The 16432-nt window shown below is 36.0% G+C and overlaps 1 protein-coding gene across 2 annotated transcripts; it reads left to right on the forward strand.

Annotated features, from left to right (window-relative positions):
- LOC109227479 (protein CASP-like) lies at positions 813 to 15908 on the forward strand. Of its 2 annotated transcripts, XM_019392656.1 has the most exons (19): positions 814 to 1114; positions 2475 to 2585; positions 2698 to 2876; positions 4114 to 4263; positions 5650 to 5738; positions 5869 to 5978; positions 6235 to 6329; positions 6557 to 6612; positions 7237 to 7402; positions 8210 to 8302; positions 8572 to 8700; positions 8903 to 9022; positions 9286 to 9366; positions 13197 to 13304; positions 13421 to 13564; positions 13642 to 13743; positions 14166 to 14245; positions 15352 to 15444; positions 15555 to 15908. In XM_019392656.1, exons 1-19 carry the CDS (start codon positions 1024 to 1026, stop codon positions 15610 to 15612), a joined length of 2055 nt encoding a protein of 684 aa, XP_019248201.1. In that variant the 5' UTR covers positions 814 to 1023; the 3' UTR covers positions 15613 to 15908. The 2 variants fall into 2 exon arrangements, 1 of the variants encoding a protein (XP_019248201.1); XR_002068303.1 differs by lacking the exons at positions 15352 to 15444; positions 15555 to 15908 and having other exon boundaries at positions 813 to 1114; positions 13421 to 13563; positions 13640 to 13743; positions 14166 to 14244.

Raw genomic sequence — 16432 nt, forward strand, 5'->3', positions numbered from 1 at the left:
AAAATACCATAGATTGTATATAATTCACTGCGTAATAATTCTTATTCACTGCATAATAATTCTTACATAATTATTAAGATAGAAAATTTGTCTTCCTAGCTAATATATGACCCGAATAATTCCTGAGTGGTACAAGAGTTAGTAAATTATTCTATGTTCTTTTTTTTCTTTTCTTTTTTCAAATTAAACTATTCAATATTATTTTAATTCCCATATCTTTTTTGATTTTGCCCTTATGAGCTAACAACACTAGTTAAAGAGTAAATATAGATTATTCGCAAGAATAAATTTGACATTTAATAGTCCAGTTAAAATTCTAGGCCTAAATTGTCATATGAGTTTGTATCTAAGTAATATCTTGTTATTTTTTTAGATGTTGTGTGGTTTCATTATCAAATATAATTCTATTATAAAATTATAAGTTCTTGATTGATGCTTAAGAAAAAAATATTATTTATATTATGACATATCTTGTTAAAGAGTATATAATTTATGCATTATATTTGTAGCAATGTTTGGGTAACACTAGTATTTAAAGATAAAATATCATAAATTTTATATAATTTACTGTGTAATAATTCTTATTCACCGCATAATAATTCTTACATAATTATTACTATAGAAAAATTGTCTTCCTAACTAATATGTGACCCAAATGATTCCCGAACGGTACAAGAGTTAGTAAATTATTCAATGTTCTTTATTTTTCTTTCTTTTTTTCAAAATTAAATTATTCAATGTTATTTTAATTCCCATAATTTTTTTTTCAATTTAAAAGGGCGTGGCAAAAAGACCCGAATGACAAATGTGGGTGATCCCGACCCGTTTCTCCATTGAACTCCTGTCTCCCTCTCGTTATACAACAAAATTAATTCTGAAGGAACCACAGATTATGAAAGCTCGAGATCTGTGATCTATCAAAAAACTAGTAGAACTAGCATTTCATAACATTTTCTCCGCATTTGAAGAGAAGATTGAAGTTTTTGTTCAGAGCAGAAAAGCTGAATTTGTGGCGGATCAGCTATGGATTCCCCGCGAGTAGGACCGGAGAGAGAGAAGGGGAACTCTACGTCTTCTTCTACTCCTCTTGATGCTGTCGCCAGCTTCTGGAAAGGTACTCTCTTTTTTACTGTAATTATCAAATCCTAATCTTACGTTTTTTCTACAAATTGCATATCTCCGGTTATCCGTTTTTGCTGCTCATTATCATCAACGTTATATTAATTAGAAAATATCGCTTAAGGCACCGGTTACTCATTGTCGCTTGCATGAAATGTCAAATGAAAAAGAGAACAAAATGAAAAAGGAGAAAAAAGACACTGGACGGTAATAGTTTTGGATTTGTATAGCCAGTTTTGATATCGTCGTGTTTAGTTGTGATGTTAAACTTTAAGTTTATTTTTGCATTCTGAGGTAATAGAATAGTAATTAACACTTGCAATCTAATTAACACGTTCCGTTTAGCAGTTTGAGATTATTTTCTTTGCTGTATTTCACTTTTAACATTTGAAAGAACCAATATGAGAACCGATGGGAGGTCTTTGATTCATGATTACAACCAAGAGTAGCAGTTTCTGTCGTATTAATTTATATGAAGTGGCATATAATTTGAGATGCAAAACACACAAGAAGACCACGAAGTACAATATGAGCCTCAAATATTTTTGTTGCCAATATGATTATAAACCTTTTAGTAGACTACTTGAATATACCAGCTTAATGCCGGCTGGTGTAACCTTTATTTTCCTTTTCTTTACACCAAGGATGTAGTCTAGTGGTCAATAGGCAAAAGAAATTAGGTGATTTCTTCTCATATGTCCAAGCCTTGGTGGGCAGAATTACCCGGTACCTGTGCCAGTGGGAGGTAGCAAGTACTCGGTGGAATAGTCAAGGAGCGCGCAAGCTGGCCCAAACAGTACTGTTATTAAAAAAATGCCGCTTAATAAAAACCCAATTAAATGAAAACTCTCCCAGTCTTTTAAGACAAGTATCAGTGAAGTAGCTGGCTCCTTTTTCCGATGTATAAGCTTTAGAATGCAAGGAAACTGCATGGCTGTGTTTACAATGTCTTCAATTTGCTGGTTGGCTTTGCTGATGTGTTTCCGTTGAGTCTTGATGGCCTGATTGATCATGAATAACACCTGCCTCTGACAGTATACTCACTAATTTAGATTTTTCCGTTTGGATGAGATGAGGTAAAACTGTGGGGCAATGGAGAATACAGCTCAATCTGCTTACGTGGCTCTTTGTGACCTTTTAATTTTATTTGTGATACATTTGTCATGAATTCTTATTGACTTAATCCTTTACAGTTGTGTTGCTAGCCTAGAACTTTACTTGTATAAAAGACTTGGTTTGTTGATAGATTTATTCATCCCAATATCCCATGATATCTTTACTCTTTAGTCTTGTCTAAGAAAAGCTAACTTCTTATGCACATTTTAAAACGCATCTGCTTGTTTTTTTTTTTACAGACTTTGATTTGGAGAAAGAAAGGAGCACACTGGATGAACAAGGTCTTAGGATAGCTGAAAATCAGGAGAACAGTCAGAAGAACCGACGTAAACTTGCAGAGAGCACTCGAGGTGCTAGATGCACATTTCCATTCACTTATTTAACTACCATTTGTCGTCATTTACCATTACTTCGACTTTTATTTAACCATTTATTTAAGCTCTTTCTACCACCTCTTGGCAGATTTTAAAAAAGCTTCAAATGAAGACAAGTTGAGCTTGTTCAACTCTTTGCTCAAGGGATACCAAGAAGAGGTTGACAATCTCACCAAGAGAGCCAAGTACGGGGAAAATGCTTTTCTTAACATTTACCAGAAATTATATGAGGCCCCAGATCCTTATCCGGTCATTGCTTCAATTGCTGTAAGTTCAAGTTTGGCCTTTCATATGATTACATTTCTCATAGAGTTGTAGAGTAACTGCATTACTGGTCCATAATGCTGTCTTCTCAAGATTTCAAATTATGGTTCCTAATGCATTTACCATTCTAATGAAATTAACTACTATTAGTGCAATTAACAAGGAATTATTATAATTCCTGTTCATATTCACCTTATGCAAAGAAAGTCTGCAATTTTCCACACTACATGAACTTGGGCTATGGCATCAAATTGTAGTCCACATGGACTAGGGTCTAGGAACGCTGAAGTATTTTGCTGATTAACAGTAGAAAAGCTTGAAATTATTTAGACATCAGTTGTTAATTGTAAGGGAAATGAGGTAGTGAATTATTCAGTTTAGGAGGATGAAAACTACATAATAACTGCCTTCCACAATAAGATGGTTAGGGTAAGAAAGCAATTTAAGACGGTTAGGAGGTTCTACTCCATGTTTTATCATTTCTTTCTTATGATTGTCACTACCAAAGGAGGCTTACACAGCCAACTAGGAGTTTAGCAATTTACAGTGGCACTCCATTGCGATTCCAACTTGTGAGACAGATGAACACCTGGATGAAATATGCTCTTTTCTGCTGTATTTAACCTTGATGTATCATGCATGATGGCTGTTCGCACCTAAACTCTTCATGTCATATTGGTATGAAGACCTATCCAGCCAGTTATGGTGCAATTGTAATATGCCAAGTAAAAATGACATTAGATGAGTAACATAGAGAGGAAAAAGAAGCTAGTTGTATTTGAATGTCTTGTATCTGAGAAACTTGCTTCTTTGAATGTGTTATGGCTGACCTAATGGAAGAGGATGGAAATGTCCGCCGATAACATGCATGGATAGGCAGTGGAGGGGATAAGGCCTTGACTGTGAAGTCACATTTCTGAATTACTTTTGCCTAGGATAGGCCGGGAAAAGCAAAAGGGACTTAGGTTAAGCGTTGTATATTGGATAAGATCTTTCATGACTCATATGAAGTTTTATACGAAACATTTTCGGATATGAAAGGGGTTAAGGGCCTAGATGATGAGAAACTATATCAATATAGAGAATTTTCAGGATGTTGTTCAAAGCATATTGCTGAGGTTCCACTAGAGCTCTGGAATCGATTTCAGGTCCAAATCATATCTAGAATATTGGGATATTTTCTTTTCCTATTCCCTTTTAGGTTCATTTTTCGTATCTGATTGTCCTTATCACTGTGCAGGAGAAGGATTCAAAACTATCAGAATTAGAGTCTGAGAACCGAAAAATGAAGGTTGAACTTGAAGAATTTCGCATGGAGGCAACTCATCTGAAAAATCAACAAGCAACAATAAGAAGACTTGAAGACCGGTGCCGCCAGTTAGAGCAACAGGCCAGTATATATTGTAATTCCTTTTATATATCAGTGTGTGTGTGTGTGTAAGTTCTAGTGTGTTCCTTCAAAGAATGATCCAAAAGAACATCGAAAGTAATTTTGTTGAATCTTCTGCTATCCCACATCACAATTTTCTTAATATAGGTAAAGTGTATCTTTGATCGAAACACCAGCAAAAAGAGACTGCTGAGGGATGTTACAACCAAAAGAGAAAGCCATTACAAGATATCAAATGGCTAAGAAAATATAAAATGGCCAAGCTATCATTTACATCTAATGGGGCCGTATTGCACCAAATTCTAAATATACAGTTGTTCTTGAGTTTAAGTATAGGGTCTTCTTTGTTCGCCAAAAATCTGTTTTTTTTTTTGTGTGTGCTTATATTGCAAATTTGCCCACCAAATAGCTGCTGGCATGGTGTAAGGGTAAGAGGCCTTGAGCATATCCTTTCTGTGCCATCCGAAGAAGCTGAAGAGTAGAATTAGGCAGGCACCACTTAGGCCCATGATATTGAATGCCAAGTCCCGAAGCTGAGAAGTACACTTGGGTGAGAAACAAGTGGTTAATGTCCTCTTCTTTTTCATTGCTAAGGCAGCATCTATTGTTCACTTGAAGTCCGCTTCTCTGTAGATTGTTAATAGTAAGGCAGGCCCCAATTGCCACCCAAGTGAAACATTTCATTTTGTTGAGTGCTTATTCCTCCAGACGGTTTTCCAAGGTCATTGAGGGAGTACCTTTCAATCTGATGAAATCCGAAGTTCATTTTGAGATTAGGAGCTCTGTCTAGCATTTGCAATAAGTTAACATAACTGTCCACTTCCAAGTCACTATTTCTGTTTAAAATGTGATAGGTGAAGTTGTTAACTTTTCGCTGTTTCAATACTCTGTAAAAGGCCCACCAGAGGTATGACTGCATTGGATGAGTGAAATCAGGCTGAGCAGAACAAATGCCAGCCCTGGCTCATACTGAGCTTGAGGAAAAAGATAGTAAAGTTTAAGCTTAGTATTGCTGTGGGCTTACAATGTTCAATACTAGAAATTTCCTCTAGGAAATCTAAAATTTCACCAGATCTGGCAGCTTAGATTAAAACTAAGCTGTGTCAAGTCGGTGTAGGTCAGGAATCAGTTAGCTTGTGCTCAACCCTTTGAGAAGTGGTTTTTGAACATGAGCCAATAATCTATTTCCTCCTCATCCTGTTCATGCTTCCATATACTTCATATTATTTCCGGGAGAGGGTGGTGAGGCTTTTGAATTCTCATATCATCTTATCCAAGCACTGGCTTATGGAGAGAAGTCCATCTTAAGATATGCTGCATATTTGAGACACGTAGTTGCCAGGTTCATTTGGTTTCTCCTTTAATATTTCTTCTTTCATGGTTCAGATGGAGGAAAAAGTCAAGGAAATTGTAGAAATCAAGCAACGCAGTTTGGCTGAAGAGAACCAGAAAACACTTGAGGTTTTAAAAGAAAGGTATTATTTTCTGTTGAGTTAGGAAAGGTCAAATAGGTTAAACTAAAGTTTATTCCAGATATGCATGTGGTGTAATGTGTGTCATGCTGGAGTAGACATTAATGATTTGCAGTGATTCTGTTTGATGCAGGGAGCAATTATTGCAGGATCAGTTACGCCAAGCTCAAGAAAGTGTTTCTACCATGCAGAAGTTGCACGAACTTGCACAGAGCCAGTTGTTTGAAGTTCGTGCACAATCAGGTGATATACTAATCTGGACTATATAATTTTGGTGTTGATTAATGATCTCTATTATGGTTTCTGGAGTAGGTCTTTAGTTTTATGTAAAAATTTCTTACAACTCTTCTCTTTGCTCCTTTTTTAACCTTCTCATAAACATATTGATCTTCTTGCTTGATCTCTGTTTTGCCTTTTCAACTCATATGGTCTTCTAGACTCCTGTTCGTGGAAATGCTTTTCATGAGTGATTTGACAACTCCTTTTATTCGTAATTTAGAGGAAGAGAGAGCAACTAAGCAATCGGAAGTCAATCTCTTAATGGATGAAGTTGAACGGGCTCAAACTCGCCTTCTTAGTCTTGAAAGAGAAAAGGTAGGAGGATTACGTTGGCCCTTCAACTATTCTCCAATGTCTCACTTTTCAAGTCCACAGCCAATGTTTTGGCTGTAGATGCTCTTGGGACACAGTTTTGCTCTAGGCTAGCCCAGCTCCAACCCAAAAAAATAAAAAAAGATCTTTAGCTTTGGAATTTATAAAAATGATTGAGGATGAAAAAGCTTATTTAATGTATCAGTAATCTTTTGCTTTGGCTTATGCAGGGATTGTTGCGCACACAATTACAGACTGCGAATGAAGATAATGATCACAAGAACAGGTGTCTTCTCTTGATTATTAAATTGATCTTATTCCTATTGACCTCTTAAGTATGCATAAGCAACTATATATGTCTTGTGATGGCCACCTGAGTCATTCCATACCTTCCTTGGGCTCATGACCGATTATCTCTTATAGACAAGCTTGAACATATGCAGCATTAAGTAAAGGCCATTTGAAAAGATGTTTTTGGCTTGCTATATAGGTCTTTAGAAGTCCTCTATACATGAAAAATGAAAAAAAAAGAAGAGAAACTTTGTTTCACATAACTGAGTATGGCTATGCACTTATCCAAAAAAAATAATGAGAGAGAGAGAGAGAAGAAGAAGAGAGAGTATAGTTATGCAGTTCAATTTAAGATCATGACAAATAAAGGTAAATAAAGTGTGAGGTTCTGGGTAGAGCAAATGACTTTGTGATGAATAGCAGATAAATGCTTCACTATGCTGAAAAGTCAAGTCCTGAAGCATTTTTTTCGTATTTGCATGCAGTACGATGACTATGACGTACTTCCATGTTGTCCATCTTGTATCCCCGTTATTCTTTTTGCCTTCCGAAAATATGTCATATATCATTTGTACATTGGTTTAGATATCTGATCTAAGTGTAATTGGTTTGTTTTCAGTGATAACTTGGATGCAGATAGTGCTCTTGAGAATTCTTTGTATGCCAAGGAGAAGATAATCTCTGATCTAAATGTGGAACTTCATAAGTTGGAGAACACATTATCAAATGAGCGAGAAGAACACATGAATGAGATAAAGAAGTTGAATTCTCAGCTTAATGAGAAGGTATATTTTGTCAATATTCCTTAACTGAAAAACATTATATTTTGTCAATATTCATTAACTGAAAAACATTCTTATACTCTCTATAACCATATTAGTAATCTTTGTCATCATACTGATCTGTTAAATGAAAATGACGATAGTTTTCATGAGTAGATATTGGTATAAAAACATGCTTCTATTTTAAGTCTTACCTTACCAAACAAAAAAAAAACATGCTTCTATTTACTTTCTTTTGGGAGAGCTTTAAGGTTCGAGTCCGGGGAATGGAGAAATCCCTAGTCGGGAACGCTTCCCCCTTAATGGGACCTACATAACGCGAATCTGGATTAGTTGGTAACCCCCCTCTCCCCACAAAAAAAAAAAAAGAAAAAAAAAAACTAATATCTGTAGGGCCAACTTCTTCTTGCTTGCTAATTTGAAAAAGAAAATGATCTGTAATTCCAAGATATATTACTCCTTGTCTTGATAATATTTTTTTTATATTGTTTTATCCCCTCTTATCTTTATCATTATATCAACAATTTACCAAAAGTTTTTATTACTATGTCAATATCTAGAAAGCTCTGCACTAATTTAAACATCTCCTCTCTCAAGTACTAGTAACTTCTCTATGCAGTTATGCCTTAATTGAATCTTAGAGCATTTATGCTGAGAACTGTATACTGATGGTGCTCGAAGTTTGGTGACATTTTTGGTTTCACTCTATTTTCTTGCAATAGACAAAGCTAGTCATGTTATTTGTTGTGTTCCCCTTTAAGGTCCTTCCTTTCTTTCTCCTTATTTTTCTTGCTTATTTATATTCCTCAGGAAGTTGCTCTTGAAGAACTAAAGAAGGAACTTCATACAAGGCCTACAACAAAATTGGTAGATGATTTGAGGAAGAAAGTTAAGATCTTACAGGTACCGTACAGTTATTTGCTTGTCTACTTTTGTCTGACTTCACAAAATAGCAAACAAATTCCTTAAAACTGATTTTGAAAGTTCGGAGATCTCTGCTCCTTCCCCATTCTTTTACTCTTCTATATCACACCAATTGTCTCTGCCTCCTTTGGTTGCTTCCATCCCTTCTTCATCAGGTTCTTTGTTTTTTATCCCTCTATGATACACAATGAAGGTCAAGAATGGTGCCGGTATGTCTTCAATTTAGTTTTTTTCTTGGCTCTATGTAGGCAGTGGGTTATAATACAATTGAGGCTGAGGATTGGGAAGTTGCTACCAGTGGGCAAGAGATGAGCAAACTTGAGTCACTACTTCTTGACAAGAATCGGAAAGTGGAGCATGAGCTAACACAGTTGAAGGTAATTGCAATTATTGATCATGTACTGATTATATGTCGATCGTAATTTGTGTTTATGGAAAAAATCTGAAGCCACTCAGTTGGTCATAGATAAATGGAGTGTTGTTATTTAAAATATCTTCATATCAGAGAATTATTACAGGTTATACCCGAATAACTCCATGATTAAAATTGTTTGAATTACTATTTTTAATGGCTTTCAGGTCCAACTTTCTGAGCGGACCTCTTTACTGGAATCGGCCGAAGCAAAGATTGTAGAACTAACTGCAAAGGTTAATGAACAACAAAAGTTAATACAGAAGCTAGAGGATGATATTCTGAAGGTATGTTCACAATTTCTCTCTCCCCTCCTTTCTGTCTGCGTGTAATAATTTATATTTTTTTAATTTTAGCTAGTCCATAAAATAGCTAGGTTTATGTGATGATAATTGAACATGAAATGCCTGAAACAAGATTCCTGCATATCTGAACTTTCCCAATTAATATCTGTTTGCTTTTCTAACGATAGGTGGATATTATAGTGCAGTTTGTTACTAAATTAATTTCGCTCAACTTTTTCAGACTAGTTTTCTTGTTTTTAACACAGGGATACAGTTCTAAAGATAGAAAAGGTACTCGATTTGATGATTGGGATCTATCTGAGTCTGGTGGAACAGAGCCCCCTGAGGTGAGCGTTCTTCCTTTCTGCTTCTTTATGTCTGTCTCTTCCTTATAAACAAATGAGTCATTAGATTGTTGGAAGTGAGCCCTTGCTCACACATATTGCCTATCTTTCTCCATATCATCTTTATCCTTCATTTATTGAAGATTCCAATCTTTCAAATGTTATGGATGGCGAAAATTTACATTTACCAGGTGATGTGTAGAATTGCTACTATGGCTCAGCCAATGGACCAGTTAAAAAGGGAAATGAGGCTCTATGATTATTACCCGAATATCATCTTTATCCTTCATTTATTGAAGATTCCAATCTTTCAAATGTTATGGATGGCGAAAATTTACATTTACCAGGTGACGTTTAGAATTGCTACTATGGCTCAGCCAATGGACCAGTTAAAAAGGGAAATGATTTCAGAAAATGCTGAGTTTTGCATCGACATTCTTTAATGATCAAACGCAGTCACTTCTTTTCCATCATTTAAGGAGAGAGACTCACAATATAAGTATTTGGCAAACCTTCAGTCTTATACAGACTCGATGGTAGCTAAGTAAAGGGTAGTCAGTGCACAAAGCTTCCTGCATTTACACAGGGTCCGGGGAAGAGCCGCACACCAAGGGGTGTGATGTAGGCAGCCTACCTAATGCAAGCATTAGTGGCTGCTTCCATGGCTCGTACCCGTGACCAATAGGTCACACGGAGACAATTTTAACGTTGATCGAACTCGGCTGTAGCTAAGTGGATCCCTGAAAAGACCTGGCAAATGAAGTGGAAGGTAATTTTCATTTGATAAGGATGAAGCGGAAGGTAATTAAATTGACATTAATAGAACTGTTTAAGGCTTCATTTGGTCAAATGGCAGAGGGTAATGATTGATAAGAAAGGAGGAGGCTTGGGGGTTAGAAATCTGAGAATACTTAATAAGAGTTTATTATTTAAATGGTTGTGGAGGTATAATGATGGTAAGGAGAAAACTTGGAAGAATTTAATAAATGCAAAGTATGTGAAGAAGGATATATGGTGCCCTCCTATTGCCCAAAGTGCTTCAAGAGGTAGTATTTGGAGTAACATAAGCAGATTGTGGACTGAGTTTCAGCAGCACACAAAATTGAAACTGGGAAATGGTGCCAAAATAAAATTTTGGTCTGAAGTTTGGCTGGGGGAGGTAAGCTTGAAAAACAGATTCCCAACTCTATTCAATATTTCTTTTAATAGAGATGGTAGTGTTTCTGATTTCTACTCCTCTAATGGGTGGCAATTAAGTTTCAGAAGAGACTTTAATGATTGGGAGATGGAGGAGGTGGGGCAATTTATACATCTACTAGGTACAGCAATGGTAGAAGAGGATAAAGAGGATTCTATGATCTGGACAGCGAACAATGAATTGAAGTTCTCTGTTAAAAGCTGCTATAACCTTCTTCAGAAACAATCTGAACACTTTGAGTCAAATTGGCCTTGGAAAATACTATGGAAGACCAAAGCACCTGTTAAGGTAGCCTGTTTCGGGTGGATTGTCTATAGGAAAGCATGCTTAACCCAAGACAATTTGCAAAGGAGAGGTTTTCCTTTAAGCAACAGATGTTATCTATGTGAAGAGGATTTGGAATCAGTCAATCATCTTTTTATTCATTGTAAGTTTGCTAAGCAATGCTGGGAGCTTGTCCTAAATACGTGTGGTGTAGCTTGGGTTATGCCGTCAGATGTTAAGAGCTTGTTGGAGAGCTGGAACGGGCGGAGGACTGGAAGGATACAAAAGCAGATCTGGAGAACAATCCCTTTATGCGTCTTCTGGACTATTTGGACAGAGAGGAATAATGCTTGTTTCGAGAATAAAAGGAACCACATCTCTAGAGTCAGGAACCTTTGTATGCAAAATCTGTTTTTTTGGTGTAAAAGGAGTATTCTAGAGAGTATTGATCAGTATATGGAATTTTTAGACTCACTTGGAAATATGTAACTAGAGATTGATGTAGGGTCTGTCTTGTTTGGTTGTAATTTGAGTACCTTCTTGGTACATTTATTAATAAACTATTATCTTATCAAAAAAAGAACTGTTTAAGGGATTTGCACACCTGTACATATTTCAGCACTTAGTGCTGTTATAATGTAATTTCCTTCTCTGAAAAAAGGGGGAAAAAAGAAACAAGGAGAAAACTCTTGCTAAATATGATTTTTTTACTGAATTATAGCATAAGAGAATTACAGGACGAGCTACTAGGAGATGAAAAGGAAGAATAAAACAGAATTGGCTTAAGTGGGATTGAGCTCAACATCAGTAGCTCATACAAACCGTAAATATGCGGGTGTCTGCATATCTTTGCAGCGTATGTGAGGAAGTGGGATGTCATAACTCGGCCAAATTCTAGTTCATTATGCCTGCTAGTGGTTGGATACCTGGCCTCTCTCCCAATATATTAACAAGATAATTGCAAAATAAACAATCCTCATGTCATCTTGCTATAAAATGGTAGGGGATGTTGAGAAATATGGTTTCTGATAGAAATCTCAAAATTCTGACAGTCCTATCGTCACATCTGCTATATCCTTGTAACTGGACTCCTTTATGGAGTTAGGCATTGATCCTGCTTTTTTGGGGGCTAACACATGATTTTGTTCCAAAAGATTGCATAACATCGAGTAAACTTTGAAAATCATCTTGGATTTTAATGATTAGGAGTTTAATTGTGTTAACTTCCTATTGTCCAACGGTCATGAAGTGTTGAGCGAATCCCAGGCTTCATAATCTGGAGAGGTTGTTAGAGAAGACTATTACACAGTGAAATCTCATTACTCAATATTGACAATGCAGAAGCAAGATTCATCAGTTTCTGAAGGAAGCCATATGAAACACTTGCTACCTCAGCAAGTTCCTTTCTTTGGCTGGACAGCAGCCTTGGGAGAGTCTCTCCCCAGGAAAGAGTTCAGAACAGGCATGAATTTGTGAGAAAAAATAAATAAAATTATGAAAATTTGCTTCTTTTGCAATGAGAAGGAAGAAACAATAAATTACCTCATTCTACACTGTGACATGGCTTTTCCTTTTTGATAGGTCATTGTGACATGGCTTTTAAGTTATGGACTATGTACCTGAACCTGATAGGATTGCGCTTGGCTATGCCTATTGCCTATGGAGTGGGAGGAACAAAATATTTTTTGAAAATGAAGAAACAGCTGCTTGCATTCTGAAAAGAAAATGTCTGAATTCTGTGTCTTTAGAGTAGACAGTAACGTAACTCATACAGAAGATTTTTGAACTTGTTGAGAAAGTGGTGGGAAAAAATGTATTACCCCCTTGGTATGAAATTATTTTATGAGTAAACTGCTAACTTAATTTAAAAATAAAAATAACTGTTCATCATCCAAGAAGTCCCCCTACCTGTGGAAGTAATGGAGAAACTGCTCTAAAGGTGATGAAATTGGAGTTGACCAACAACATCAAACCTAGTAAAATCCCACAAGTGGGGTCTGGGGAGAACAGAACAAACCCAGTAAACTCCCACAAATTGGAGTTGAATTTTAAAAGATAAATGGTGTCTAACATATAAAATAGGTTGGGAAAGAATATCGGATACAGAAAATTTAGACTGAAATGTAAGTGTTTGAATATACTAGCTTTTTGGTGTAAAAGATAGATTTTTTAAGTTCACTTATAGCGTATTTTGAATTTGTAGCTTTGTACTCACCTGCTCTGTCTTGGTGCTGGACCAGTAATCATTGCATTTGAAATTGAAATTTTACTGCTTCCAATTTTGTATATTTGAAGTTCCAGAAACATTTGCATATCTCCTGTGTTTTTTTTGAAATGTGAATTTTCTAACGAGAGACATCTTTTGAAACAGAATGCGGAACAGAGGCACGTTTCCTCAGACCAAGATCAGAGCTCAATGCTTAAGGTGATCTGCAACCAAAGAGACCGTTTCCGTGCTCGTTTGCGGGAGACTGAAGAGGTTTTGTTTGAAACAATTTCTCTTTCTATTTTTCTACCTACCTTCCATTTAACCTCATTTTGCACATCTTTTCTATTGACAAGAGTCCTTGGTTCTTGAATTGTTGATCTCACTAGGAAATTAGACAGCTGAAGGAGAAGATAGGGGCACTGACCTCAGAACTTGATAAAACGAAAGCAGATAATGTCAAACTTTATGAAAAGATTCGTTATGTTCAGGATTATAATTCTGAGAGAGTGATTTCAAGAGGATCAAAAAAGGTGACCTATCAGGTTCTGTTGTTGATTATAAGTCTATTCACATATTTTGTTCTCTAACACCACCTTTTGGTTCTCAGTATGTAGAAGATTTAGAAAGTGGTTTCAGCTCTGATGTGGAATCCAAATACAAGAAGATGTATGAGGAAGACATAAATCCATTTGCAGCATTCTCAAAGAAGGTTCCAGCTCTTCTAGCACATCCTTAATTGAATCTCTTCTAAATAATTTCCATTGACAGTATGATTAGGTAGTTTCATACATTTAGACATATGCTCCTCCTTGGTTCTGGCAGGCTATTGAGGCCTCCAAAATTTCTATTTCAGACTCATTAAATGTGCTAAGAGGAAATGCTATGCATGCTTTTTATTGCATAAAATTGTGTAAAGACATCTAACTTCTGTCTGAATTGTTCAATATGTTTTTGTCTCTTTTGTGCTTTCCCTGTATTTTTTTATCAGGATCATGCTGTCTTTCTTCTATTGTTTTCTGTATTGCTTTTGTTTTGATTGCTGAATCTGTACATGTTCCTTCCCTCGTCTACTCTTATTATTAGATGTCTTGGATCCTCATTTACCAAATCTATTTTTTTTGTCTATTATAGGAAAGAGATCAAAGATACAAGGAATTAGGTTTGAGAGACAAGATTACTCTCAGTAGTGGCCGTTTTCTTCTTGGTAACAAGTAAGCTTCATTTATCCTGTTTTCCTTTTTTAGCTTGACATTTTTACCTCTTAAGGTCAGGATTATTTTACTTCTATTCCATTATAACTGAAGTCAAATCTCACTGATGCAATGCTTTGTCTGGACATCTTTGTTACCTCTAGCAATAATGCTGGTTGTCAACTTGTTCTATCCGTAGCTTGTTTGAGTGAGGACTAGAGGAATTTTCTCTGACTTCTGTGCTGACTTATATGCAAGGCCTTCTTCTGTCCTTTTTCACATGGGGCCATACATCGTATGTAGAAAACTTAGCAGAGACTGTTACATAACAGCTATTACGAGGAAAAAGGAAGAGAAGTTGCTGCTTGAAGCTATGATATCAGACAGAAGTATTAGCAACCGTTTTGTTTCTAGATTCGAATGTCATAAGCATTTAACACCTTAAAATTGTTACCCAGTACCTGTGCTGGTGGGAGGTAGCAGGTACCCGTTGGAATTAGTTGAGGGGCACGCTAGCTCACCCGGACACCGCGGTTATCAAAAAAAAAAAAAAAAAGCACCTTGGAAATTGTGTCTCTGTGTATCATACTTCCGTATCTGATTAACCAAAGAGCAACATAAAATAGTGTGGAGCTATGCCTGGAGATGAAGACTGCCAAGTTTCTTGTGGTTTATTGTTTCTCAGCATAGATTCATGGGCTGTGACCATATTTTTGACAGCCCGTGCATTTCACGTGTTATAAAGCAATAGTTTCAATAAGTTGCGATGATGCTGTGGAAAAACGTACGCCATTGTAGTGCTGGTTTTATCTAGCAAGGGGTTAAACATTTGAAGCCAGAAGCCTCATAACACACATTAAAAAATGAGGTGGTTCACAGGTTCAGCAGGAATAATATGAAAAATATATCTTTTAAGTGACTATAAAACTTGTAACCAAGAGTTACGTTAGACTATCAACTACTGTGTTGATTAGCTATCTTGAACTTCTTTTCCTTTCACCGGGGCTTAAAACTGAGTAAGAGTAGCTCACTGTCTCCCCAGTATTTTCTATACTATAAATGTAATATTGTCTTTGGTTAACTCCGGTATTTCATGTCATAAACTGAAGAAAAACTTGTTGGTGCAGGTACGCTCGGACGTTTGTATTCTTTTATACCATTGGGTTGCATATTTTAGTATTCACCTGCCTGTACAGGATGTCAGCTTTGAGCTACCTAAGGTACACCTCTCATAACCCCCCGCCCAGACAAGTGAATTCACGTTGTATCTGTGATATAATTCGCAATCCATGAGATGGTTTGTTTACTAGCTTGAGTGAATTTTCTGCAGCCATGGTGAAGAATCTCTTATTGGAGATAAGAATCTCAATCTTCCTCATGCACTATAGCCTCCTTCGTGGTATCAAGTTTTTGCATCCTTTCAATTTCTTGCCAACCTAAAGGAACAAACAAACACTCTCATACGATGTAAATAGTTTGAAAAAATAGATGCATTAACTGTTTCGTTCAAGTTTTGACAGTTCAAAGAAAATGATAAAACTAGTTTCCACAGGACTTCTGTCCTTGTTATTACTATTTCGCCTTTTGCTCCACTGGTACTTATCCCTGTAATACGCGTTGTACAATTGAAAGGGCAATGCGGAAGGAAGTTTGAGATATGGACATTTTCTTTGAATTTCAAGAAGTCTTTTCCTTTCTTTTACATTTCATTTTTCTGTTTATTTATCTTGTTATTATTTCAATCAATGATATTGAATGGTCATCTTCGTTTCCACTATGCGTTTCACATTATAGTTAAGTCAATTAAAAGAATAAATGCTTAAATATCAAGCAAAGCGATTTTCCATTGAAATTTCTTGCATTTAGGCACTCCATTTTAGTGGATACTTTCTTATCTAAAATGTCAAGTAAGTTTTGTGAGAAAGTAGTCAAATATAACAACCCTGATACTTAATTCAAATAAATATTAAATTGCTGGGTTGGACTTATAAATTTAATATTCATATGATTAAAAGTCGACTGTCAAGATCATCGAAGTTGTGATATTCATATACAAAATATTACTTTGTTTTTTGAATGGCGAAATACATAAACGGCCTTCAAATTGTCCTCAACATCATTTGAACACCTCAACTGAGACCATTTCCGACACGTGTAATTTATAATTAAAACTTAACACAAATTAACCAAAAAAACAAAATAATTTAA

The sequence above is a fragment of the Nicotiana attenuata genome, chromosome 6 (genome assembly GCF_001879085.1).
Source record: "Nicotiana attenuata strain UT chromosome 6, NIATTr2, whole genome shotgun sequence".
Taxonomy (NCBI): domain Eukaryota; kingdom Viridiplantae; phylum Streptophyta; class Magnoliopsida; order Solanales; family Solanaceae; genus Nicotiana; species Nicotiana attenuata.

Excerpts from the sequence above, each read along its gene's own strand:
- LOC109227479 (XM_019392656.1), top strand. The coding sequence starts at position 1,024 with ATGGATTCCCCGCGAGTAGGACCGGAGAGAGAGAAGGGGAACTCTACG. Across the intron at positions 2,877-4,113 it reads CGGTCATTGCTTCAATTGCT|GAGAAGGATTCAAAACTATC; the intron begins GTAAGTTCAAGT and ends ATCACTGTGCAG. Across the intron at positions 13,565-13,641 it reads TTTCAAGAGGATCAAAAAAG|TATGTAGAAGATTTAGAAAG; the intron begins GTGACCTATCAG and ends TTTGGTTCTCAG.